Source organism: Elgaria multicarinata, chromosome 2 (genome assembly GCF_023053635.1).
Source record: "Elgaria multicarinata webbii isolate HBS135686 ecotype San Diego chromosome 2, rElgMul1.1.pri, whole genome shotgun sequence".
Lineage (NCBI taxonomy): Eukaryota > Metazoa > Chordata > Lepidosauria > Squamata > Anguidae > Elgaria > Elgaria multicarinata.
Genome location: NC_086172.1, coordinates 53,686,827 through 53,714,635, shown reverse-complemented (window position 1 = coordinate 53,714,635; position 27,809 = coordinate 53,686,827). Strand labels below are relative to the sequence as shown.

General features: G+C 43.5%; 1 protein-coding gene across 1 annotated transcript; it reads right to left on the bottom strand.

The window, feature by feature from the left end:
• Positions 1 to 231: 231 nt before the first annotated feature.
• Positions 232 to 26,763, bottom strand: RND3 (Rho family GTPase 3). The gene is made up of 5 exons (XM_063116564.1): positions 26,431 to 26,763; positions 25,348 to 25,435; positions 10,381 to 10,490; positions 7,473 to 7,607; positions 232 to 2,201 (listed from the first exon to the last, which is right to left on the bottom strand). The coding sequence occupies exons 1-5, from the start codon at positions 26,578 to 26,580 to the stop codon at positions 1,950 to 1,952; spliced, it is 735 nt and encodes a 244-aa protein (XP_062972634.1). The 5' UTR covers positions 26,581 to 26,763; the 3' UTR covers positions 232 to 1,949.
• Positions 26,764 to 27,809: the final 1,046 nt, after the last annotated feature.

The following is a 27,809-nucleotide window of genomic DNA, read 5'->3' as shown; positions in this document are numbered from 1 at the left end:
TTCGAAAACTAATAAAAACACTTTTCTTCCTTTTTCTTTAAAAAAGTAGTAGCACATGAAGCCATTGCTACCCAAAGCTTGGGTGGGGATGTAAGCAAAAATCCATGTAAGCTTACTCAGGCGACCAATCAAATGCCAAAAGCACATTTACTCAATATCCTTCTGTTCAATAGGGCTTGCAGCCTGAGAAATACAACTCGTGGACAACACAGAACAGCACACAAGTAGATATTTAATCAACGACTAAACATTTTTATTTAAAAGAAAGAAAAAATAAATACTGCAGAAACAATAACCAAACATACAAAGTGACTGACATTTGTTAAAAAGTGATGGATGTTCTGTTGAAACAGTTAACTTATTTTTTTCTTTGTACAATACTTAAATACAGAAAGCACTTGCCAGCTAATTTTTTTTTTAATAATACTGCCTTAAGCATACCATTGCATCATTCAAAAAGCATATTATGGTGGCAATATATCTGGAATTTCTGTGGGAAATAATACTTCAAAAATGAAGCATTTGAGAAAATGCTTGCGTTCAAACAAGCTGGAGAGACACTCTCAAGGCAGAGTTCTGTTGTGTCCTCTAAAGCATAACAACATCTGCAAACTATTTTCAAGATTGGCTTTAGTGGATGAAACAATAGTCATCAGTCAGTGAAAAGGAATTTGACAGAATCTGGGTCACACAAGTAACGTTTAATGATCACTGTCTGGATATGCTCGCATTAGACCTTTAGGATTAATGCAATATCCAGTTTCCACTGGGGACCCCTTAAAGGCTCCACTGTTCTTCAGGCTCCTCCTCCCCCGTTTCCTCAGAGAGCTCATTACAAGTAAACAGAAATGTGTAACAGGAGATGATCGTCCATATGCAGCCATTATAGAGATGCATCATAATGGAGATAATTGGATATGTTGGCTCATGTGCTAGCTTTAAAAACAAAACAAAAAAACAACCCACCCAGTATAGAATTGTAGAAAAGTCATATAGCAGAACAGCACTTATTCCTTTACACAGTGCTGAGGTTGGCCTCCTTCACACCAAAGGAGCCATCAAGGAGGGCATCAAGACTAAAACTCTTTTCTAATTAAAGGCCTTTTATAACTAAATCTTAGCACCATTTGTTAGGCTCTGTAATTCAACCTAAGACGTCCATGTAGTATACAATTTTCCTATGAAGAAGCCATCAAAATAATTTAGCCTTCGGACCATTACCGATTCTTTTCAGCATGGTCACAATGGTGGAGACGAAGAAGACTCTATGTTTGACTACTACTCGTAAACAAGTATTTTTAGCCCCTCCCAATTCTCTTTTGGGGTTATATAATTACAAACGTCTGGGGGCTCGTTTCATTACCACCTTGTTTTAATGTCTTCTTTCTCTAGTCATCGCATCAAAATTAACTTTTAAAACTCTTTACACAGCATTTTTTTTGCCTGGATGACCTCTTTCCTATCTTAAGGATAAACTAAAAGGAAACACAATCATATTCTTTGGAAAAAACGAACTATCAAAAGGGCAAACTTCACAATGAAAAGAGCAGGAATCTTTTGAATTTATTTTGAAAAGCAGTATTTTAGTATGTAATCAAAATCAAAGTCGGTATTCAAAAATAGATTTAAGAATAAGCATCCTCCAGAACATCATTTCTTCCGGTGCTAACAGTCTTTTCACTTCTTTAGCACATTCAAAGAGCTTCCTTCGTATTTGGTATTTCATCCAAGTAATATTGACATCCCTTCAGAATCCATCTCTTCCCACTGCTTCCTCTACATACCGACTCCCCAAGTACAGTTTCTTGCCTACTGAGGGTGAACCACGGCCTTTAAGCATTGACATGCCCATACAATAGAGCCTTTGCACTGGGCCCATCTTGTTGAGTCTTCACCTATCCCACCCAAACACAATGTCCTCGTTATCTCCACTGAGGAAACAGGATCCTTCACATCACTGTACAGCTCTTAGCTTTGTCCTTTCGCAGATCTGTGGTGACTGCCGAAAGTTCCGGCCGGCCTGACATATGTGAAATTCGTTTTGTTGCCCTCTGCGACTTGTTCCGCTTAACGTTTTTATTTGTTTTGTTCACGCAGGCCAGGGTAGCGACGTGAAAAATGTCTCTTACGCTGTTCTCCGACTGCAAGGCCGAGCATTCAATGTAAGTGGCTGCTCCAATCTGTTTCGCCATATTTGCACCCTATGGAAAAGGAAGGGAAAATCCACAGGTAGGTCATCAAGGGAAGCCCATACAATGCTAAAGCAAGCCATACAATTACTTTTGGGCACAATTTTTATACATAATGCTATGAGAAAATACAAAGGGAAAGCAATACAATTAACACATGATGGTTGTTTTTCCTCCACTGCCCCTCATAAATACCAATTGTAATTTAGGATTTAGGTTTATTACATCTCTCTCCAGGCAATTTGGAGATTGGCATCTTTAAGGTGGACATTGTCCACATCTCCCGATAAGGTAGTCATACGAGGGACGAACTGAGGAGTACAAGCATAGCTGCAATTTTTTTTTAAGAAAAAGAAGTCTGACTAGGGGGTGTCTATATGCCACCATATTGGAAGGGGATCAGCTCAAAAGCCCGAGCAGCACTGCTGCGAGGCAAAATTGGAAAAAAAAGGTGGGGGCAGGAGAGAGAGCAGGCTATCTGGCTAGAAAAACCACAGCACCGCCGGCCATTCCATTGTCAAGCCTGCCCCCTGCCTTGCGTTCCTGCGCTCACCCAAGCTACACCCACTGTGGATTACCCCAACTGAAGCCGGGAAGCAATGGGAGGACCCTGGAGCAAAGGTAAAAGTCGCGGTAAATACAAGTTTGAAAATGCGCAGTTTGGGAGGGAGAAATCCCGATGTGGCTGCAAGTTGGCAGCTGCATCATATAAACAACACAGCGCCATTGTGCAGCTAAAAGGGGGTAATAAGAGCATATGGACACCCCCCTATTTATCCAAGTGTTCTGGCCTGGAATAACTTCAAGAGCACTTATGACAAAGTAACATGGCTCTGTTTATGGCATGGTTCTAACCACAGCTGTTTCTAAATTTCTTAAGTCAGAGATCAGAAGTACTGGCTTGTCCTAATGTTGCCATCAGCATTTCAACAATGGTGTTCCCTCTAGCTCTTTTCACTATCAGAGCTCATGGAAGGCCAAACACACTTCTGGAAGCAACAGTAAAGGTGAGGATGGAGAGCCATTGACAGCTCCTTATATGATCCTGGAGCCCTGTTCTTTGGCAGAATGATCCATGCTAAGCTCTTTAATCTGTGACCAGGCCAAGGAATACTACAAGGATCCAGCACAGCTGTATATGTGTACTTTACTTGTTGCCTCAATGATTGTAATACAAACTACTCTTTGGGAAACAGCTAGCTTTTTCTAACTACAGCTTGAATAGTTTAATATGCTTAGGTTTTGAAAACTTGAACAAAACCCCAACTAGCTTAAAAAAAAGAGTAAGAAAGAAATTCAGCCAAGTGTGGTTAGTTGAATTCACTGTTCAGTTCCTAAGTCAGGGATGGGCAACTTGTAGTCCTGCAGATGTTTTCATCTACAACTTCCATCACTCCTAATCAACATAGTCAATGCTGAGGGAACCTGGGAGTTATAGGCCAAAATGTCTACAGGGTCAAATGGTTCTCTGCTCCATGTTCTCATAAAGTGTTAAGACTGCAGCTATTCAAAAATAAGAAGCTTGGTCTAGCAACAGGACTTTAGACATCAGATGGCATAAGTTCCATCTCTAAAGCAAGACTAGGGCAATGCTAGAAGCAAACACACACACACACACATGGTAGATTGACCTTGAAATCAACAGGATTTACTTCTCAAAAGCATGGCTAAAATTATACTGTATGACTAGAGTGACAAAAGATAGATCAAAAGAAAAAAATATTTCTCAACCAAACCTACATTAAATCAATAGGATTAATTTAGAAGAAAAATTGTTTGCCAAGCAAATGCATAATTCTAGTCCCAGTGAGCCATTCACTGCTGCACAGAATAACCAAAGGATGCTTTGAAGCAGAGATAATGGATGCCTGCTGTGGTTTTGGACACAGGCCTCTTAAAGCTGGAGAAAAACAAACGGTTATTTGGTTTTTCTGCCGCAGCATCAACACTTATTGGCTCAGGTTTGAGGTGGGAAATGTTGCCCAACTAAAACTTAGAAGACTGTCTACGCATTTGGGTTGTACAAACACACATTTTGCCAATGTCATTAGGAAACACCTCATGTACTCTATCACTGTGGAACATCCTGTCTAATTGAAATGATCTGGAAAGCATCCAGAAACCATAGGTTACTGGATGTTCAGATAAGCAGAGTTGGAGTTTTTAGCTGGTTTAATGACAGGAGCAATACTGAGAGACACAGTAGCTTTGTGCAAACTTAGTATTTGGAAATTAAAAAACAACAACACCTCAGTCAACATGCATTAAACCAACCGGTCTCCCAATGACTGAAGTTGCAAACAGATGGTTTGGGATTGCACTAGTCAATTAATCTCCACTGAGGGAAGTTAACCTCACAAACACTACATTGGAAACAACGCAGAGGAAGAATGGTGGAATATACCCACTTCATATGTTGTTATAGAAAGCTTTGATTTAGAATCCACAAAAATTCTCAAAGGCCTATGGTTGCTGTGCTGTAACATACCTTAAATCGAGGCCAAACCATGCTACTTGGAAACCACTACAAAGAATAGTAGTACTCTATGGCTTTCTAGTCACAACAGGCTTAACTTTCCCCAAAAATGTTTCTCTATGAACTGTTGCGTGAACTTTTACGTGACAGCTGACAATAGGAACACAGTTATTATCCACCAGGGGACAACATAGTGGTCTGTGGTCCAAAGGGCAGTGCATTTTCCTCTCTTACCATAGCACTAATTTCAAGTAGCGAAGTCAAGATGTGTTTAAGATTTGGTGTAGGGGAGAAACCTAACTGGCCCCAGAACATGTCTCAGTCAAAACACTGGACTTTATGAGATTTTTAAAATTCAGGCTTTGGTTTTTAATTTGGAGGCAGAAAACGGAACATTTCAGTTATTTTCACAAAAATCTGAACTAATGAAGATGCAGTATTGAAGAGTCCTATGGGATATTGCTATGCCTTCTGGAAAACAGATTTTGTTTGCAAGGTTAAAAAAGAGACAGATTGAACAAAAAACATGTCTTGCTTTGATTGTCTGCTGTTACTTATGTGACCCTAGAAACAACCACCTTTGAGGTTGTCCATTTTCCTTTTCTCCTTCCTCTCAAGGAACTGAGAATTTCTGACCGGGAGAAAAAACGTGGACAAACAGTGTCTTGTTGCTATACGAGATGCGACTCCTGATTGAACCTTTGTCTGTGGATCCTTCGAAAAATGCATCAAGAACAAAATAGGGGAAATGATTCTGGCTCATTTTCAAGCAAATGAGCATTTTCACAGCAAATTCGGCAGCAGCAGGGGATTTTGGCGGGCCGCAAAAAAGCCATGATGGTCATGTGTTGCCCACCCCTGTTATAGGCCTTAAGCTGCAACTGTATATAGCCTTACTTGAAAGTAAGTCCCACTGAATTCAATAGGGGTTATTGATTACATTTACATCCAACCTTTCTTCCACTGCAGAACTCAAGGTGGCTACATGTGATTCCCAGGTAGTCTCCCATCCAAGCATTGACCAGACCCAGACCTGCTTAGCTTCAGCAAGGTGGCTGCCTTGAGTGCTTTGGGGTTTTTCTTTGAGTAGATATGTACATGGTCAAACTGTTAAATGTTAAGGGAATAGCCTGAACTTGGGAAGTTTCAATGGTGCCTACAACCAGCATTTCTACTCAAGGAGAGGGAGAAATCAATGTCTGAGCTAGTAGCAAAGTTATGCAGAGGCTCCTCTGAAATCCTTCTGTAGCTCAAAATATTTGCATGCATGCAATTCAAGTAGGACAAGTTCCTTGGATGCCAATTATAAGCAATAAAATGGCCAGGCTTTGTCTTGGCTCAGCCCTGAAAGGGGTGAAAGAAGCAGCACTGACACATAAACTCAGTTCCTCCTTTGTATCAAATTGCATGCCAAATTCCAATGGACTAAAATATACTGGAAACTGAAGCGCTCAATGTTAAGTGTCTAAAGTCTGTAATACGCAAAAAGAAAACTCCCAGCATTATAGAACTAGGCAAGTCTATTTAAAAACTGTGATTGTGTATTGAAGACCAATAACCAAGTTTACTTGGATGTAAGCCTCACTGTTTTCAATGGAATTTTCTCCCAAGTAAGCATGCATGGGAGTGCCCCACAAGTGGGCAATTAGACGGTTGCTCTTCCACTGGATTTATGTTTATGCAGCCTTACAAATTTTTTTTTTAAAAAAAATACTAGGCAGGCTTCAGATTACAATCTCATGAGGAGAGAAAGAGTTGCAATTAGTTTCACATAAATGTCCAATTCCCAGTTTAAGAGATATTACTGTAGCGACTCACTGTTGTTTTTTAAAAAGAAAAACAGCAACTCTGTTTTATTACTTAGCAGTAAAAAGCAAACCCCCTCCACACAAAGACAGACAAAGAGGAGACCATGTTAAAATCAGATAGACAGAGCTGTGCCCAATTTAGTTATCCAGTCTGAATAATGTAGAAAGGCATTGGAAGAGCATAAAACTTGCCAACGGGAATAGAGTGTAAACTACAACTTTCATCTGAGTGAGTCATTTGTGTCTAATGAGTTGTCCTCTATATGCACAGTCCTGCATATAGAACATCTAACCAGGCACAAACACAGATTTTTATTTATTTATATTTATGCTTATCCCACCATTTTTCCTCTTGCAAAGAACCTAAGGAAGCTTACATGGTCTTCCTTCCTCCTCTCCATTTCCTGTCAGGTAGGTTAGGCCGAGAGTCAGTGATGAGGCCAAAGACACCCAGTGAGCTTCATGGCTGAGTGGGAACTAGAACCCGGAACCCCTGAGACCCAGTCCAACACTCTAACCACTACACCACATTGGTTCTCTTATTCTCCTTATTTGTGCCTCCTGAGATCCTAGGTACGAACTTGGTCTATACAACAACTATTCATGCAAGACAATCTGCAAGCTGTGCTGCTAAGTCTTCGGACCATAGGAAGCTGCCTTATACAAAGTCATACCATTGGTCTATCTAGTTCAGTATTGTGTAACTTGATTGGCCATGAGCAGGGTTTGAGACTGGACACTTTCTCAATCCTATCCAGAGATGCTAGGATTGAACTTAGAACTGTCTGCATGCAAAGCCCATGTTCTGGCCCAATAAGTCTGTGGCTTATAGGTTTTGGCCTAAAAAGTCCAGGCCCTAACTGCTGACGACTGGCAGTGAGGAACATATAATATACTTGAAACACTTTGCTACACTGTACCCAAGAAGCAGCTGAATTAATCCATTCAGAAATGTGCATCATTTATTCACTAACAATGAACATAAGGCATGGCACTTACCTGATCATATGATACTGGTGTTTGCCTGTGATTGGACAGCTCTACTAGCGTACTAACATCTGTGCGCAGGTCAGACTTGCAGCCAACCAGAAGCATTTTGGTATTGGGACAGAACTCCTGGATTTCACCTTTCCACTGTAAATATATATATATATTACATAGTTAGTGTCCTGGTGCTCCAGAAACATCGAGATGAGTGTCCAACTCATTGAAATATTTCAAAGGGTTATGCATCATTGTTGTTAGCAGTAGCATTTCAATAGATTGCAGGGATAGTAGGCAACTGTTTGGGGCTGTGGGCACATTTGGCAATTTGAAAACTGTCCTGGGCACCACCACAAAATGGCTGCCATAGCAAAGGGCAAGTAAGCGGCCCTAAAGACTAAGTACAAGGCTGAGGTGGGGTCTGAGTCCCAACACACTAAGTAGCTCCTTTGAACCTATGGTTTTCAGCACCAACAGAAACCTATTTCACAACAATCCGAGCTGCTAGAATGGAAAGGCATTTTTAAAAAAATAGTGGGAGGGGCAGGGCATCTTGGTGGGCACCATGTTGCCTACCCCCACCCATATTATAGTAAAACACTGAAATTAAATGTTTAATATTTCCCAACCTCCTGTGCATTACCTGTGTATTTCATTTTAAAAAAACTCACACTGCATGAGAGAGAGAGAATTGGCCTGCAGTCTCTTCTATCATCATCATCATCATCATCATTATCATTATTATTATTGTTCTTCCTCAATAAGGCACTCAAAGCTGTTCTCATAAGATCAAAAACAACCTTTAGGAGAAAGAGCATTGTTCACCTGTCCCAGTGTGTCTCAAATTTCTAAACTACCACTGTTTTGACTCAAAGCCTCAAAACATTAAGCCTTTCCTATCCCCCCAAAAGGCCGAGGAAGAGCCGGTGAAGACGCAAAGCTTAACATCCCCTACCGATAGGCCAGCTGCCACGGCATAAGTTACACTCTCCCTCCCTGTGACTCATTGACTCAACTGACAGAGCAGATATAATCAAGGGAGTTTCTGAAAGCAAGTTGAAACAGCTTCCAAAATTACAAGCAAAAGTATGTAATTAGATTCAAATATGGTCTTAACCTATGTCACGCACATGGTATTGTCTGCATGGTGTGAAAATGAACTTGCGTTTCAATGCAAAGTGGAAACTTTGAACTCAACCTAAACTCCCTCTGATTGTGAAGGATTCATATGTGAACAGCACATTTCCCTAAGTTTCCATTTATTTATTTATTTATTTATTGCACTTCTATACTGCCCAATAGCTGAAGCTCTCTGGATGGTTCACAAAAATTAACCATCAAGTACAATTTAAAGTATAAAACAAACTACAATCTAAAAAACCCAATATAAAAGCACAGCCATCAACCATAATTCTAGAACTGGATCCATTATGGAATGTGCATTAACAGCCGGGAGTAAAAAATGTATGCAGTCCAGCACAATTAATCACAACCAATCCATTAAAAACAATGGAATTGAAGTCCACACAAGCCCTACCCCAGAGGTGGGCAACCTGTGCCATTCCAGATGTTTTGGCCTACTACTCCCATGTTCCCTCATCATTAGCTAGGGCTGAGGAGAGTAGTAGCCCACCCTTAGTTACCCACCCCTGCCCTATGCAGATGTTCTTTCAATGCATGCATAAGGTCATGTAGGCATACCCCCACTTCTGTCTCCAGCTGAACGTCAGTATCAGCTAAGCGCCTGCAACTTACATCATTTGCCAGGGTTCCTGAAAGCTCAGGGAAGAACATCTGCATAAAGCTACTCAATTTAAGGCCCACTAAATTCACTTTTGATTGAAAACACCTTCCACATATACTTCAACCAATGGGCTCCAACTCACAGCTGGATCATGACCAGCCCCAACACTGCCATAAATACCTTTTGGAAAGATGTGAGAAATACAGAGATGCAATAGATGTGTAATGGGAGGTACAGGTCACAATCTAAAGTTAAATACGGGCCTTAGCTAGACCTAAGGTTTATCCCAGGATCGTCCCGGCATCATCCCTGTTCATGTAAATGAACAGGGAGCAGGCAGGGACGACCCCGGGATAAATCTTAGGTCTAGCTAAGGCCACAGACTCCATGATGCAAGTTGGAGCTACAGGTGTATTTGAAGACTGGAGATGTGGAAGGCCACTGATATACCCCCAACTTAATCAACAATAGACTACCAACCGTTGTGTTCTACAGCAGTTAATAAATTCTATATTCTTGTGAGGTAGGTAGGAGTAAAAGCAGAGAGAAAGGAATTTGCCCAAGCTTCTCTGCAAGTCAATCTGACATATAATCTGAATTTGTCTCTCCTCTCTGTACTGCACTGGGTCAATCTCTGCAGGTCATACTAGGTTTTCAGTACATAGAAAAAACTGGTTCAAAGTTTTGTTGATGTTGGAAGTGATAGCTATTACCAAGACATGAACAATGTTTGTTTTAACATAATTTAACAGGGTGGCAGGAAGTAAAGTTGGAAAGAGGATTAATAGATGACCTATTTAATTATCTCTCTTGGAGGAGAAAAATATTGACCCCTTTTCCTTCCCAAGAAGTTGCCAAGGCAAAGGGGCAACAGGAAGCGCTCTACTGTTCCCAAGAGCCAGGATCCCCAAAGTATCAGAGCCAGGATCCCCATCAGCACACTGGGCTGTAGGATTTGAATTCAAAACCCCAGTGGCAGATGGAAAGTAAAAGCACCATATCTAACGTCCTGAGTCAGATTTACCTGGGGGAAATAAAAGGCTATTATTTTTAAACTGCATAATACCTGGAGTCCTTTAATAGTCACTCAGCCTGGATTTTACTTTTGAAGATCACATGCACAGATGAAAACATGATTTATTCATAGCTCTACATATACATCCATAGTTAAACACTCACCTTTTTCAAGACACTGTCAAGTGTTTCTGGACGGCTAATGTCAAAACAAATTAAGACGGCATCAGAATCTGGATAGGAAAGTGGGCGGACATTGTCATAGTAAGGAGACCCTGTTAAAATAACCAAAAAAGTGTTAGGAAAAAGGAACACAATGTACATGCAATTAAATGATGTGCCACCGTTTACACCAATGCTATCTCTTCTTGTGATCCCTCCCTCCCTTTCCCCCCTTCACCAGAATCAGGAGACTTCTATATCCTCAGTTAATTAAAGTTAATTAAGGCCAGTTTCGAACGAAACTGTCATCAACTCTATGGTGGCTACTACACATGGTGAGCAACTTCCTTTTTTAGTTTTTTTGTTTTGTTTTTGGATACTGGATTATTACACTACTCAAACCATGCCCTACAAATTATACTGTGTTCTAGTGAGCAACCCATGTAGTAACTGTTGATTCACATGTTGAGCTGTTGCTCGGCAATGTCTCTCACATGTGTGGTTTGATTGGAAAGGCAAAAGAATCTGAATCCCATCTGATCTGTCCAGGTGATTAAGACTCATGGCTACTGAAAAACATCTTGGGCTATAGCAGGGATGGGCAACTTGCAGCTAAACTCAAAAGCCCTCGGAATGCAATCAGGTCAGACCCCTGGCAAAAGCGATGTGTCCCTTCAATGGCAGTCTACTAGATGGGAAGCAAGATAGAGACAGAGAAAAGAGAGTGGCAGAAAGAGAAAAGCAGAGGCTCACCCACTTTAAGCTACAGCTCTGCCCACCTCCAACATGCGCCCCCGAGATATTACTCACATTTCTGCATCTCTCAGAAAAAAAAAGATTGCCAATGCCTGGCTTAAAGCAAATCTCTTTTGAAAACAGCCCTCTTTACTTTCATGTAGGACTACTACAGCAGTCATACTGGGCTATTTCCATTTTTGTTTAACTCAGTAACTTTAAAATTAAGCTAGGTTCAGTTAATTATCTCTTCACCTTTCACAATCTGCTTTGGATCTGCACCTTTCGTTAGGCTTATTCCAAGTCAGGACATACTGTTCCTGTACACACAAAGGCTTTTAACAGCCGCCAAGACCTGTAGCCTAACCTTTGGCAAAACGAAGATGTACACAGACTGCATATTTGCTGTTCTTAAAGAGCCCAGCCTGTACCCATAAAATTGGTTAACCTTGCCACGGCTGAGTTATCTGAACATCTGGACTATCCAGGCCTTTCTCATCCACCCCCACACAGATCCTTGCTGCCACTGAAAGGCAACATGCCTACGGATTGGACATTCTGGAGGAAAAGTGGCCTCTCTCTGTTTTAAATGGTTTGCAAAGTTCCGTGAGTGTGTAAGTCCTTCCCCAAAAAGCTAAATATGTATGGTGGCCAACCGGAGGCTCAACAGACCTATCTATGCTGTCTGCCAAGAACTGTAACCAAATGGCAGGTCACGCTGACACCTCAAAGAAAAGAAGAGTCCTTCTGGATCAAACTAATGGTCCATCCTGCTTCCCACGATGGCCAACTAAATGCCTCTAGGAGACTCACAAGCAGGACATAAAGCCAAATAGTCTCTCCTTGTTGTTCTCCAACAATTGGAATACAATGGCATAGGGCCTCTGAATCTAGAGGCTGCATATAGTCATCATGGCTAGTAACTATTGGCAGGCCATTCAAGCTCATTCAACTTGATGGGTCACATGTTGTCCAGGCATGGTATAACTCAGAGGTGGGCAGAAGACAGATCTCCAGATGTTTTGGACTTCAACTTTCATAAGCCACTGCCAGCATGGCCCATGTTCAGGAATGCTGGAAGCTGAACTCCCAAACATCTAGGAACATGGGAAACAGCCTTATACTGAGTCAGACCATTGGTCCATCTAGCCCAGTATTGCCAACACTGACTGGTAGCAATGAGTGGATTCTTCCCTAGCTCTTCCTGGAGAAGCAAAGAATTGAACCTGGGACCTTCTGCAGGTAAAGCAGGAGCTCCATCACACTGAGCTACATCACCTCTTTAGATCTACCTTCTGCCCACTCCTGGTATAAATAAGCCAGCACTTATCTTATTCTCTTGAAGCCTGTCATAAACATAGGGCCTGACCCTGCATACATGTATACATAACTGTACATACATTTACATCAGATTTCAATAAGACAAACACTTGCCATGCCCACAGTTTAAATGAACTGCTAGCATCCATCATTGTTCATTACAGGGAAGTTCTAGTTCTCCTATGAAGGTTTGGCATTGCCTCTCATCTCAATGTCTCTTTGGCTGGTTCCAACAAAACTAAAACACTTGCTAAAGCTGACCATCTCTTAAGGAACCCAATGACTTAAAAAAATATGGTTGAGAGCTCTCTCCCAAGAATCTGATGCACCCTTAAGGGCACATTTGCTCTTCCACATTGACATGTGGGGCCTGCAATAGTATGTTGGCAGTGTGGCATGCTCTTGTTCAATGTTTCAACCATGCTCTCTTCCAGGATACTCCATTGCTTCCCCCCACTCCTGGTTTTCCCTATTTTCTCAATAGATCAGCACCCATTGAGCACACTCAATCCTCATTGGGATGTTTTGGGGAAGAGATCGCATTTCCCCCCCCCCCCCTTGAAATTGTTTTGTATTTCTGCAAGCATTTGGGCTCCCCTGAGCCTGATATGTTGCACATGGATGTTGTAGTTTGGACTACAAAAGGATTCACTGAGAATGAGTTCAACTATTAGTATACAGGATCATTAGCAATGGGCTATGTCCTAAAAGGTGCACTAGAAAAGACACAGAAAGATCAAACCCACCCATTCGCTTTGGGGGCTGGTTGGATTCAAAATAACCAGGATTAAATAGATGAAATGAAAACAGCACATCTAAAGCTGTACAGAAATTACAATTTAATTGGATTAGAAAACACTCTGTGCACAATAGGCCCCATGCAAAAAAAAAGCTCCTGCTGTTTCGGCGTGTAATAAGGTAAACAGCAAAAGGAACTCATCTGAAAAGCAGTCCAGCTGGACAGCTAAAGACCACATGGAAAGAATGTGAGGAATGTTGCTTTTGAAGGAAACAGGAACATAAGAACCAAAGCGTTGGCTAGGAGTAGCTAGTCTGCTCAATCTGAGATTTCCCTCCAAGTTTCCACAAGCTCTAATTGCGCACCTATGCACTGCTTCAGGAAGTTTGCTACTGTACATAAACTAACATAATGCTCGTCTATCAGCGCAAGAGGGAAATGAACAGCAAGCTATTTAAACCACTGCAGGAAGATGTCATTTCCTTGTTCCTTGCAGAGCATCTGATTTCATTAGTCCAGGTTCAAGCAAACATGCATAAGAGATGGCATAAAGCTCTCTTATGAGCTCTGCAAGTTGCCACTAACTAGCCGCTGAGCTGGGGACCAAGCGTGTACATTTGGAAGGAGAAATGTAGAAACACCTCTTAAGGCAGGAATTTCCTGCACAAAATTGTGCACAATGTCTATGCGCATGGGTAACACCACACCTAATCTTTAGAGGGAAACTCCAGGGCTGTGTTCAATGGCTGTTTCATTGGCTTTGGCTGGGAAGTGACCCTACCCCTAAGTGTACTGGTGTAAGGGAGTTTGGCAAAAATGTGCAGAAGCCCAACTTCCTATGTGCGCCTAGGTTAGCCATTTGGGTTGTAGCTGTGGACAATATTTATTTATTTATTTATTTATTTATTTTATTTAAAATATTTCTTGGCCGCCTTTCTGGGCAGAAGCCTTCACAAGGCAGCTTACAACAATAAAATATTAAAAATATTACAAGCAATAAAACAGCAATTAAAACAAAACCATCAATAAAACTAGCAGGAACAACAATATCAGCAATAATAACAATAACAGCAAAAACCATTCTCATCATGGGAAGGCCATCATAAAATGTTTTTTAGGCCTTCTTGAAAGCTTGCAAAGATGGTGCATGGCGGACCTCCGATGGGAGTTTGTTCCAGAGGTTTGGGGCCACTGCAGAGAAGGCCCTCTCCAGTGTGGACACCCACCTAATTGCTCTAACAGGTGGGCAAATGAGAAGGGCCTCTCTTTATGATCATAAAGTGCGGGGAGGCTGATATGGGTGAAGGCAGTCCTTCAAGTAACTTGGTCCCAAATATCCATGAGGACAAAGGAAGCATCCTTTTAACAAGCGAGATCATTTATCCATCGAGCCTATGAGTGTAGAACCTCAGGCCCTGGGGCCAAATCCAGCCCTCCTAGGATCCCAAACTGGCCCTCCAGGGTTCTTCATGTGGCCTTGCCCCTTCCCCCAACCACCAATCATTTGGTGTTTTCCTGATTTTGTAGTTTCCTCATTCTAAAAGTAAGGCTTAGTTACTGGCAGTAAGAGTTTTAAGCTAAAATATGCAGGTATTTTGGCCCCGCCCCATTTGCCTTTGGCCACACCCACCACTGGAATGTGGGCCCCCCAGCTTCTTCAAAATGGAATTTGTCACTCAGACTGATAGAGGTTATCCACCCATGATCTAGCCCTACATTCTTTATCCTGACTGACAGCAGCTCTCCAGATCTCAGTCTGCTTAGCCTGATGCCGTTTATGTTAGGGTGACCATATGAAAAGGAGGACAGGGCTCCTGTATCTTTAACAGTTGCATAGAAAAGGAAATTTCAGTAGGTGGTGTTTGTATATATGGGAAACCTGGTGAAATTTCCTCTTCATCACAACAGTTAAAGCTGCAGATGCCCTGCCCTCTTTTAAATCTGGTCACTCTAGTATAGCTCCTGCAGCTTTAACTGTTGTGATGAAGAGGAAATTTTACCAGGTTCTCCATATATACAACCGACACCTGCTGAAATTCCCTTTTCTATGCAACTGTTAAAGATAAAGGAGCCCTGCCCTCCTTTTCATATGGTCACCCTAATTATGTCCTTATGACTTGCCTAAAGTCAACCAAAGAACTTCACGGTGAGTAAGGATTTTAAACCTGGTCTCCCATCCTCAACTCACTGTACCGCAATCACCACAGTGCAGCATTATTCTACTGCGTGTAACACTGTTCCCTGAAGACTGACCTGTACAAACTTCAGAGCATCGCGCAGGTGCAATTTCCACCCACCGGCAATCATGTAGCTGTTGGCATGTGCCACCTTCCCTTCTTAACAGAAAATTCTTGAGACAGGTACGGGCAGGCGAAGCCCTTTGCTTTGAAGGATCATTAACATTTTGGATTGAGACATTGCTTCACTCCAGAGAAGAGTGAAAAGCCTCACCCCGAAAAATTAATTCCTTAGACACATACCTAAGTGCTCAGTCACCACTCCTCAACAGACCCAATGCAACAAATCCAACCATATATGTACATGCCTACATACGGCATGCTCATGTGCCAGAGCTAGATTGGTGATTACATTTGCCGAGCCAAATGATGGAGAAAAAACTTCCTGCTATTGCCATGCTGCGTGCCAAGACAAGTATATGCAGCTTTCACATAAACAAGCTGGCATTCTTCTCTGGGAAAGAATGCAAGGGAATGAATGAGAGGCTTTAAGTGCATCCTTTAAGAGCGCATCGAAATAGCATGCTTCACAAGAAGCCAGTTTGCTGGTTTCTTTCAAACAGCAATAGTGGCATCCTTTATCACTGCCCAAAGAAGAGAGCAACTGGGAACAAAAGCTGAGAGATAGAATTCAATAGGGCATTTCTTCATCGCCAATCTCCTTACCAGAACAAAATCCTCGGAGCCTGAGGAATCTTGGGAATGCGCATTAAGTCTAAACAGACCCTTTTCAATGCAGCTCAATAGCACTCTATTCAATCTCTTTTCCCAAGATGGTTTAAGAAAATTTGAAACCATGCCCAAAGCACAGAAAATGCACAGATTGAATGCACAGATTGATTTAACCACTGTAACTCCAACAAAGCTTCAGATCCAGATTTTGTTTTATATATATATATATATATATATATATATATATATATATCTGAGAGAGAAATCAATTTCACAGGAATTGTGAATGTTATTGTATTCACTGCCAACACGGAGCTTTGATTCCAAAGTATGTTTCTAAGCAGCATCCATCTGTAGTATGTGTGCTTCATTTATATATTTACATTAGCCTGATTCAATTTTGCCATTCAAACCAGCTAAACACTCACAGAACACACATACATCATCCAACTTTTTTCCTCCAAGGAACCTAAGGGGATGTACATAATCTTCCTCTCCATTTTATCCTCACAACAACCACTCTGTGGGATAGGCTGGGCTGAGAGTCTGTGACTGGCCCAAAGTCACCCAGTGGGTTTCCATGGCCAAGTGGGGACTAGAACCCAGATCTCACGACTCACAGTCCAACACTCTAACCACTATGCCACACTGGTTCTCAGTGCCATTTCATTGACTAATTCTATTGCAAATAAACTCATGAGTCTGTTGGAGTACAGACTTAGGCCATAGCTAGACCTAAGGTTTATCCCTGGATCATCCAGGGGTCAAACCTGTTCATCTAGGCGACACACAGGGGATTCAGTGCTCAGGCAGGGGCGAACCCTGGATGATCCAAGGATAAACCTTAGGTCTAGCTGTGGCCCCAGTTTCCCCTCTCCAGGATAGCCTGTGAACTGTAATTTTAGGATAAGGACTAAGAATCCCACAACACTTCATAGCATTTGTGAACCGCCCAGAGAGCTCCGGCTATTGGGCGGTATAGAAATGTAATAAACAAATAAATAAATAAATAAATTTGTAAACTACATTTTCCAGGATTGTAGGGTGGGGGAGGGGGAGTTGGGTGGGTGGTTCTGAAGACAAAAGAGCTCCTTTCTTTCCAATGTCAGTTTGGGCTTTTCTACAGACATGCAATAGTAGTGCGTCATTCATCAGAGCATAGAAAATGCCCTGGCTTCCATTGGTTATAGACTAGTGTCAGATAGTACTGTAATGAAAGACAGTAATCACTTGTGGTCACTCTTTGAGTCAGATATCTGCCAGTGACCTCAAGGTGAAAGGCTGCCTCATGGCTCCCATTACCAATTCCCTTAGCTGACCAGTTATCAGTCTACATCTACATCTCCAAGGTTTCATGAGTTAGAGTGCTTCTTAAATCCAAATAAGCTTTGGTGACTAGCTTTTAAATCAACTATTTTGGCAGGCATGAAGTCAATTGTATTGACTATTAATGTAATCAGGCAACTTTTACCGTTTGCTGGAAATAGGAAGAGCTGTAAGATTTTCAGTTTATTGGTATGACAACGGGCTCTTGTTCAGGTATTTCAAATTCCCTCTATCCAAGAATTATCATGCATTTCTTAGATAACTTTCAAGACTGCATTGTTCCCAGGTTAGTTTAAAATGTAAAGTAGTTAATGAAGTAAGTCTTCAAAATTGGTGTTTATAATTGGAGAATGAGTCAGAGGTTAGATTTTATTGTAATTCCGAATCTCATTCTTCCCTTTGTAGCCTTTGACAACTGGACATTCAGTTCCCTCCATCTAAAATTCTGAAAAGCACTAAGAGTGTCAGTTTTTGCAACTCTCATTGGTCGGTCAGTAGATGCAAGAAGACTTGCTTCCTTAACTTCACAGAGTGCTTTAGGAGGAACCTATGGCCCTCCAGAGGTTGTTGGACTCAACCCCAGTCACTCTTGACAGTCAGCCATGCTGCCTGGGACTGATGGGAACTGGATTCCAGCAACATCAGAAAGGCCATAGTTTTCCCACCTCTGGTCTAACTTAAGGTATGATCCTTTTTACATTGAATGAATGACACACAGTCAGCATCAGAATCACAGCAATGCCAATTTGTTTGCAAGTTATAAAAGCCTTCTGGTTTTAATTGCAGGTCAATCCACACCACCATTAAGTAACCTTGTTGTCAGTATTAAACCCAAGTTTACATTTTTAGCCTTCCTCAATATTCTGCAGTTCAGAAAGCATATAAGATCTAGTTAAGACCATAGACGGTCTCTCTTGCTACATAGGTTTACTGTGCAACTGTGAAATTTTAATGTTTAAAAAAGTAAACTTTAATGAGTGGATAGAAAACACGTACTTCAGCTTTGATAGGGATATTCAACAGAAGCTGGAAAGACGTCAATGGTCTTTATGGTTTCCATTAGCTAGGACCTGAAGGTGCTTTTCGAGTTCCAAATGAAATATTACTCTGAAATGATCTTGCTAAAAATGAGCTCATTTCCTGCCACATCTTCCCTAACATATGACTACAGAATTATATATCATTTACTGCAAATTGTTCTGCAGCTGGGAATGGTGTGTGTGTATGGGGGGGGGGGATTGGACACTTGCTCTACCCAGTTGTGTTAATGCACAACTCTTCCTCCATCTACACAAATCAAGTTAAATATCAATGGGGACTTTCTGCATATATTCAAATCTTTCTATGGGGAGAGGCCACCGTTCAGTGGTAGACAAAAGGGCTCCAGGTTCAATCCCTGCCATCTACAAGCAGGGCTAGAGAAACCCTTGCCTGAAAGCCTGGAGAGCTGCTGCCAGCCAGTGTCGACAATACTGGACTAGATGGACCAGTGGTCTGACTCAGTATAAGGCAGCTTCCTACATTCCTAAGATTCTTGACATAATACCCTCCCTGGGAAAGTTGCATCTACCTGTAGGGTGTAGGATGAAAACATTATGCATACTCTTTTTTAGATTTTCTCATTATCTTGCTGTACACCATAAGTGGCATAGCTGTCACAAGGACATGGCATCAGATGTTTGTATCACTCCTAGGCAGGAACAAGAGCTGAAGGCATCCTAGGCTTGGCTGTGGCCCAGAGGGAGGCCTGGATTCATTTTTTTGCTTTCCCATGCTACAATGCTATTTGCTCCACAACTTGCTCGACAAGAGGTAAAATCACACGAAGATACTGGGAGCTGCGTATAGATTGCAGTGCACACTAAAGTAGCACTCTCTCAGAACTTACAAACATTCTCATTTTAAAAGGTTCACCACCATTGCTGTAAAATATTCAACATACTGCAGAATACAACTCTGTTATTGCCTGATTGTTATGCTGGGATGGGCACAGCAGGATGTGTCAGCTTCCAGGGGGATGACTCTAGGAATCAGACTTCCTAATGTGGTACTCTTCAGAAGTTTGGGTCTACAATGCTTAGCATTCTGGATGATTGGCCATGTTGGCTGGGGCTGATGGGTCCTGTAGTCCAAAACATCTGGAGGGTGCCAGGTTGGGGAGTAAACAGATTACCATTCAAGTGCTTTCAGTCTAGTCAGGTTTGGGTACAAATTATACTAGAAAAACATTCTGACCTCTGCGGCTTTGTCGGTGGATCTTTGCTGTTGCCCTCAGTTACAACAGGTGCAGAATGATGCCCAATAATGCACAAACTTGAAGTCAATTAATTTACTTCCATTAATGGAGAACACTACTTGTCCAGGAATTTTCATGCAAGGTGTGTGATGCTTTGAAAGAGACACTCACGGAAGTACTGGCGACCAATAAAGCCATATTGGAATGTCCTGGGAATGTCACTATCAAATTCAACTAGCATCTTTAAAAGAAAAGAAAAAGTAGTATTTCCCAAATGCTAACATTAAATGTAGGCAATTACTTCCCTGTGTGATTTTCCATTATAGTGCACATTGCAACCTTCCCCAACTTGTTTACCTCTGGATTTTCTAGACTTCAACTCCCATCAGCCCCTGCCAGCCGGGTCAATGATCAGGAATGCTGAGAGCATGAAATATCTTGAGAGCACCAGGTTAGGGAAAGGTGACATAGGGCGTTGCTAGACCTACCGGGTGTTCCGTCGTTGAGGAGCGGTGAAAGCGGCTTTTCCCGTTCAGCCGTGACGCCTCATGATCCACACCTGCCTTCGATTTATGGCGGAAGTTTGCGCCGGTTGTGCTGCTGCCGCCGCGAGCACGGTTGCGCAGCCACACCGGCCTGATTGCCGCGGCTTTTTTTTTCGCTCGCTGCACGGTTTGCGCACGTCCGAAAGACCGCAAACTTGCGCAGCCGTCAGCGATGCCGCCGCCGGCCCTGGCGGCGGCAGCGGCGGCAGTGCCAGTGCCAGCTGAAGTGCTGCTGGTGCTGTTGAGGGTCAACATTGATGCGCTCACTTCCTGATGGGGGTCGTGGCGGGTGTCATATGACCCGAGGTCAATCGTCTGCATGGCCACTCTGTGCCTACATCTCCCATCATGCCTCTGAGGTGTCGGCGGCGATGACCGCCTCTGTGCCCTGTGCCCCATCCCAAGGAGCCAACCCACATCTGGCCGTAGCCATGGCAGCAGCCCACAAACAGCTCTGCCCTCTGCCAGCCTGGTACCCACACTAACAGGCAGCGTACAGCACCGCCATTATGCGGCCACGGTAGCTGCCCACCGCAAGGAGTCACCAGCCACTTTTGCGGTCCTCCGTTCCTGCGCAAACTGTCACTGGGGAAATAAAAAAAAAAAGCCGCTCCGCCGCGCTGCCCCAGCTGGCGGACTGCGCGCAAATGGCGGAGGCGGCTTGACCGAAGCCGCTGACCACTCCCCCTTAGCACGCCTTTTCCTGACCAGTGCCGACCGCAGTGACCTCACATCCTCCCACACGTACTCCGAATTACCGCGGGACAGCAGGAAAAGGCGCACTACAACTCACTTTTTTAAAGTCGGGAGAAAGAGGCTTCACCGCGGGATAACGGCGGATCCTCGTGAACGTCATCTGGAAGCCTCGACGTGGCTGCGGAAGGTAACGCGCGCTAGAGCCTCGTCTAGTAACGCCCATAGTAGATGTGTTCTGACTGTTACTCAACTGCAGGAACTCCAGTAATATTAGTTGTTTCGCCATCCGAAATTCTTGTTGAGTTCAGGCATTACCAAATGGCATAGACTAATTTTGTTGCTTTAGCCTGGTTTGCTATTCTACAATACCCAGGCAAGGACTGTCCACTTTTCACCTATGGCCACTGTTGACCTTTACTGTCACCACACTTGTTGCAGTTATGACTGCTTATGCCGTGACACCTCAATGCAAAATCTTTGCAGTTGAAGTCAGGCCAAGATCTGGACTCAGAGGCAAGCTGCAATCCTACACTTACCCATTGAACTTAATGGATATTACTTCTGAGCAAACATGTGTAAGATTGTGCTGCCAGTCATAAAAAGTGTTGAGAAGAGACCATGCTAGAGCAACGTATCAAGTCTATTACAAGAGTTTACCCTGCGATAATCCCAAATCAGTGTGAATTTTCAGAGGTAGATGTAGCTCATTCTTATTAAGAACAGGATAAGAACACCAGATAAGAAGAACTGAGACCCAGATGGCCTACCAGTGTCAAAATAGATGTTTTGGGAAATAACAAGAGTTTGGAATCACAGATTATTTATTATTATCATCATCATCATCTTTTACATACCACCCCATAGCTGAAGCTTTCTGGGAGGTTTACCAAGATTAATTAAGAAGAGTTTTTAAAGTACTGAGCCAATCTCCTAAAAACCTGGTTGAAGTCATGTTCAGGTCCTGCCTGGAAACATGAGGTTATGCCTCAATCCATGTCAAGACCAGGAAGAAATAGCCTTACTGTGTTTGGAACATACTAACTCCCAGTAGTCAATTTCAACAGGAATGAGCGGGGTGTCAGTTGCAGCCTAATCCCAAACATGTTGACTTAAAAGAAGTGGATGGGTGGATTCCTGCATTGAGCAGGGGGTTGGACTCGATGGCCTTGTAGGCCCCTTCCAACTCTGCTATTCTATGATTCTATGAAGTCCCACCAAGTTCAATGGGATTTAGTTCCTGGTCATTACACACAATTTAAAAAGCATAACATGTTCATAGACTACCCTCAAAGTAGCCTACAGTCTTTTAACGCTCCTGCTTAAAAAGAAAGAAAGAGTATTTCAGATGCTAATACATTTTCTTCCCATTTCTTTGCCACACACCTCTCCATTTCATGCTCATTTGCCTACTACAGGAATGGGGCAAGGGAGGAGTGCTTACTTTAGTTTTTATCACAGGAGAGTGAGAAAGCCAGCAAGCATTCCTCTACAGCAGGGCAGGGCGGGCGGGGGGGGGGGAGGGACGAGGAACCAGAACTGCCGGCCTCACAGCTGTCATCCACATCTGGAAGCACACATTCCAATGATGCCAACAGCAGTAATGTGCGCTGCTAAGTCTCCTAAGGCAGAAAGAACTTAATTGTGGTTTCTTCAAAAGAGCTGTGCAAGTGTTGCCAGATTTACAAGTCAAGCAGAGACTTGCCACTTCAGCCTTTTACCGCCTTTCACTTCCCATCCCCACAGGACAGCCCTTTGTGCCACAAGGCAGAGGGCGTGCTTTGGCTTCTCGAAAGTGGCAGGCAAAATCCTTCCCGGATCCAGGAGTTACTGCAAAGCCATAAAGGAGCCGGCTGTACTTTTTGTGCTATTGTCGAGCGAGCGTATCTCCTTCAGCTCTGTTTTGCTTCCCTGTGCCTTGAGATGGATGGATGGATGGATGGATGCCTGCCACGCTGGGTGGTCTACTCCCTTCCTGCCTTTGCAGTCCTTGGGTGACGAGAGCCAGCCCTCACATTCCCTCGCTGGTTGCTCTCACCACCCTGCACATTCCTTTGTCTCCATCTCCTTGGGAGCACTCTGGGCTCTCTTCCACACAGCGTTCTTTAATATGCCATAAACGGCAGTGAGCAGATTTTAACTCTTTCCCAATAGGAGGATAGAATTTTATAGCCCTCATCTCTGTCAATGGATTTTCTCTGCAAGAGCTAAAAAAAAATCATCCTCACATACATCCTGTATCTCAACCGGCACAAAATAGAAAGTTAAAAAAAAAAAATTGCCATAAAGGCCTCTTAGGATGAACCTAGTATGCTGTCCAAGTTTTTCTTTCCCATTCACACTCTTTAAAGCAGGAGTTAGGCAACCTGGTACTCACCAGATGATTTGGACCACAACTCCCATAATCCCCAACCATTGGACATACTGGATGATGGAGACAACTGGTGAGTACCAGGTTATCTCCCTCTGCTTCAGGGGATGCAGCCTTTCATACCAACTCTGTTAACTCAACCTGGTTTTTACAGCCATGCATTCATTCCCATCAGTAACCTAGCACAACCCAGAACTGGCATCCTTTGGAACAGGGATGGCCACCTGGCATCCTAGATATGGACCCAAATGCAATTTTGGTCAGGCACCTGGTGACACTACCAAAACCATTTTCAAGTTCACCAGTTTTCAGTCACAATGCCCCCTTTTGAATATTCTATGCTTGAAAGAATACACATGTTCTGCTAATTCTCAAGCCCTTACTGCTAAATTGTGCCATCTTTATGGTCACACTTGGCCTCTAGACCACCCATCTGGGAACTAGAATGCCTCTCGATTTTACAAAACGTGGCAACCCCGCTATAAACGGGAATTTGTCTCTTGCTCACTCTCTCAAATATGCCTTCACTGATCCAAGTTGTGCCTTTTCTTTGATTTCTCCCACCATCTTACAGCTACTGCCACAGGACAATGCATGATTCTCCAAGACGGTGGCCATGATCTTAACATTAAATCACAGTGCCTCCTACGGGAAAAGCAAAAGAGGTCCTGAGGGTGATATATAGGGAAGGCAATCAATTTGGAAGGATGCTAGACAGCATGCTACTGGAAGAAGAGTACAGCAGTCATCTCCATTGCTGTAATCCAACAAGGTGGAGGGAAGGGGAATCTAAGGTCTGTGGCTCAGTGATTGAGAACATATTTTAAATGCAAGCGGTCCTGGGTTCAATCACTGGCATCGCCAAGTAGACCTGAGCAAGACTCTTCTCTGAAACCCTGAGACCAGTCCTTGTAGTCGATACCAAGTTAGATGAATCAATAGGCTGACTTGGTATAAGGCATATTCATATGTTCCCAGTCTTCCATGGCAAACCTGGACAGTCTTCAAGTTTGCACGATCTGCTTTAATTACTAGGACACCGAGACCCATCAACCAGAGCCAGGTGCAAAATGGTGGCTTAGGTGGGAGGCAAAGACAGTCACCACACTGGGATGACCTGAATATGACTTCTACATGTGACAATAGTTTCAAGTAATACAGAATTAGTACAGATCAGGGATTTTAAACCTAATTTAGTGCAGAGGGAAGCCTTTTTGTTTCTGCTGTTGCTTCTTAAACAACTGAGAATGAGAAGCTTTTGCTGATCTATTGCACGCGATTTAGACATCTACTGGTAGATCCAGATCTACCTTCTGCCACCTCCTGTTCTGTGGTATTTAACTGTCCCTACAATTGTGCATAGATTATGTTGCCCATCACAACCACTACAAAAACCCAGCTCCCCACCCCTCTTTTTTATTTCCATTATCTTCTTGTTACAGATCAGTTTCAAAAGCTTTGCTACCCCCTGCTGGTTTTACAGCCCAACCCTTCTGTGCCTATGCACATGAGTAACTTTACGCCCATGCCTAGGCCCACTAAAATTAATTACATTTAACTCAAGGCTTCCTATCCAGGAAATACTGGAACAAGCCCTTAACAGGGGAAGAAAAACAAGTAAGGAAAAAGTCCCCTAACATACTTCGACATCCGTGTAGCTACTAATCTTCTTGTTTCTGTATAATCATGTATTAGCGAAAGGAGGACACATGCTGGTTTTCACAGCAGTGGTGACAAATATTAAAATGAAAGCCTTATGATAGGCCATAATAACCCTCTTCCATCTGTTCAGCTAATTATCATGAGAACCTTGACAGGGTTAATATGAGAAAGAGTAAATATGATCGACTCAATCACCACATTGCAAAAATTGTTTTGTTATGTATATAAAAATAAATTAAAGTTAAAAAAGTCAAAGTGCTCTATGAGGAAGTCCATTAAAAAAAAAGCACCATAGAAAGCAAATCGTTATTTCATCTGCAGAGTGTTAACAGAGGTTTTAGCAATGACTTATAATTATTGCACAAACCAGTGTGAGTCACCAGAATGGCATGGAAACAGAATAGACATTCCTGCTACGCAGCAAAATCCCTTACCAGAAGTATCCCAGAGACTGAGTTCTATCCTTTGTGTGTCTATTTCAAAACTGGCCGTGTAATTCTCAAACACAGTGGGGACATAATTCTGGGCAAACAAAAGAGAGAAGCACAGTGTTACCATCTCTTGAAAGTTAGCATCACATCAAACATAACATCTCTGTCATAGATTCAGTAAAGTGAGGAGTTAATGAGGACAAGCAGCCACAATGGAGATTTTGTCCCAAATTTGCTCCTCACCCCTGCAAATAGATCACTTTTCTCGCTACAGAGTGAGATCATTTTTACAAGTAATACATAGTTTACATTTCCCACATCTTATAATTCAAATGAAAAACCTTTACAGGCTAAGATGCCCATTTCGTTTAACGCCGGCTCTCTTCCACTTTCTCTGTTCAGGCGTAGGCACTCCATGCTTAGGGTATTGTTCACCAGTACCACTAACATCACAAAACCAATGCTAAAGACATCTACACAGAAGTAAGTCCCATTGAGTTCAATGGGGCTTACTCCCATGTAAGAAAGTGAATCCTGGGAACCTACGCCTTGGCAGTGCAATAGTGATTGTAGCGAACCTGGAATGATACCTCCCCCCCTAGAAGTCTTGCGGAAATTAAGATGGATTTCTGTTTGATTTTAATGTTTACTTATGGAAGAGTAAAAGGTTGGTGAATTTCAGTGCAAGGCTGAAACTCAAGAAGCTACATTGACAGTACTAAGGAGTTTTTTCCCCACACGCCAGGCTTGATCGGGCATGTACTCCGATACGGTACAGGGTAATAAAAAATCGATTCCTCTTTCGCATTCTATCTCGCATGAACTACGCTCCCGCATGGCTCAGAACCGCACAAGAGGAGCGCTCTGGCGCGTCTCGCGTGGGAGGGGGGGAAAGTGTCCTAGGGTCTCGTCTGTGGAAACGGTCTCAACTACTTTAAACGGGCTTAAATCGATTAAAAATCACGTGGTATAAAGTTAACTAAAATCACGATGGTGGGTTTTCTTTTGGGGGGGGGGCTGTATTAATTTAAACCTATACACAGTGCTTGATCTCCCCATACATCAGACAAGCGCATCCACGCATACCTCAGGGAAGCAGTCCTTCGCAAAGACGTGAAGCAAAGCCGTCTTTCCACACTGGGTATCCCCAACAACCACTATTTTGCACTTCACATTCTGATTAGGATCCATGATCGATTTGCTGGATAATTTCTGGCTGGCTCTTCTTTCCTTCATTGAGGTGTCCTTCGCCCTTTTCTCGCTCTCAAATAAAGCCCACGAACTCGCCAGTGAGGAAAGAAGGAAGGCAAAAAGGAACCCAGAAGCGGGAAGAAAACCGCGCGGATCGCTGCCGGCCGCTTGCCGAGTCCTCCCTCACGCGCCCCTTTCTCCGCGAGGTCTGGCCGTCCCCTCCTCGCCAGGTCCGGCGCCTTGCAAACTGCTTTGTTTCACTCCGCCCCGCCTGGCTTTATATGCCTCGCCGCCTTCCAATCCGATGCTCCGCGCGAGAAAGGCGGCGATCCGCCCCCTTGCCCTTTTATGGAGCCCCTCAAACGCTGCCCAGGCGCCGGCCGGCTGCGGCGCGCCCTCTAGAGGCGAAGCGAAGGGCGAGGAGGACGCCGGGGAGGGGAGCCGGCAGCCCGCCGCCTAACACTCCGTGGCGAGGGGGTGGTTCGTCGTCCGGAGAGCTCGCTCAGCCCCTTCCCTGCTCGTCATGTTTACTCGGAAGTAAATGCCATTGATTTCAACGGGGCTCACTTCTTCCAAGCAGATTTCGCCTTACATTTGACTCCTGTGGTGTCCGTTTCCCCGAGCTTAATTTATGGCATTCCCCCACCCCCCCTCTGTCTCAGGCTGTAATCTCACCCACACCCCTCAGTCGCAGTATCGAATCCCCGAATGTGGGAAGCAATCGTAAGGCAACGTGTCTCTGGCCGCGTGGAGAGTGCCTTGCCCCTCACCAGGAGAACGACCGCAGACTTTTCTCCACCGTCTTCAGTGGGGTTCCAGGGCAGGTGGTAGCCGGCTCCCCGAACCTCAGACAATTTCAAAATGGAAATTAACATTTCCCGGCCATCATCTGTCCCCACCATCTCACGCAGAAACAGCTGGGTATGGAAGCGAACCGGAGTTCTCCCTTGGAAACTGACCGGGCTTAGAAGCGACGTCATAAAAACGCTTTGGGAAGGTTCCTGTGTCCTGAATTGCGCATAGCCTTCCGCAGCTAAGCCACATCAGTGGCTGGGAGGGAATACCGAGAAATGCTGGTGAACTAGGTTGAGTGATGCCCCTTTACAGAAAGCTCTGGCGTGGGCTGGTCCATGAAGTCACGAAGAGTCGGAAGCGACTGAACGAATAAACAACAACAAAATAAACGCACCAGTATAGAGATGCATGACAGGGTAGAACTTGACCTGTTTGATTTCTGCCTGTTACACAGCAAACCTAGGAGTCCTGCTGGGAAA

What these genes read in the sequence shown, in the direction of transcription:
- RND3 (XM_063116564.1), bottom strand. Translation starts at nt 26,580, where the DNA reads ATGAAGGAAAGAAGAGCCAGCCAGAAATTATCCAGCAAATCGATCATG. An exon ending in CAGTCTCTGGGATACTTCTG is followed by an intron (nt 10,491 to 25,347) that starts GTAAGGGATTTT and finishes TTATTTTAACAG; the next exon opens with GGTCTCCTTACTATGACAAT. An exon ending in TTGACAGTGTCTTGAAAAAG is followed by an intron (nt 7,608 to 10,380) that starts GTGAGTGTTTAA and finishes ATATATTTACAG; the next exon opens with TGGAAAGGTGAAATCCAGGA.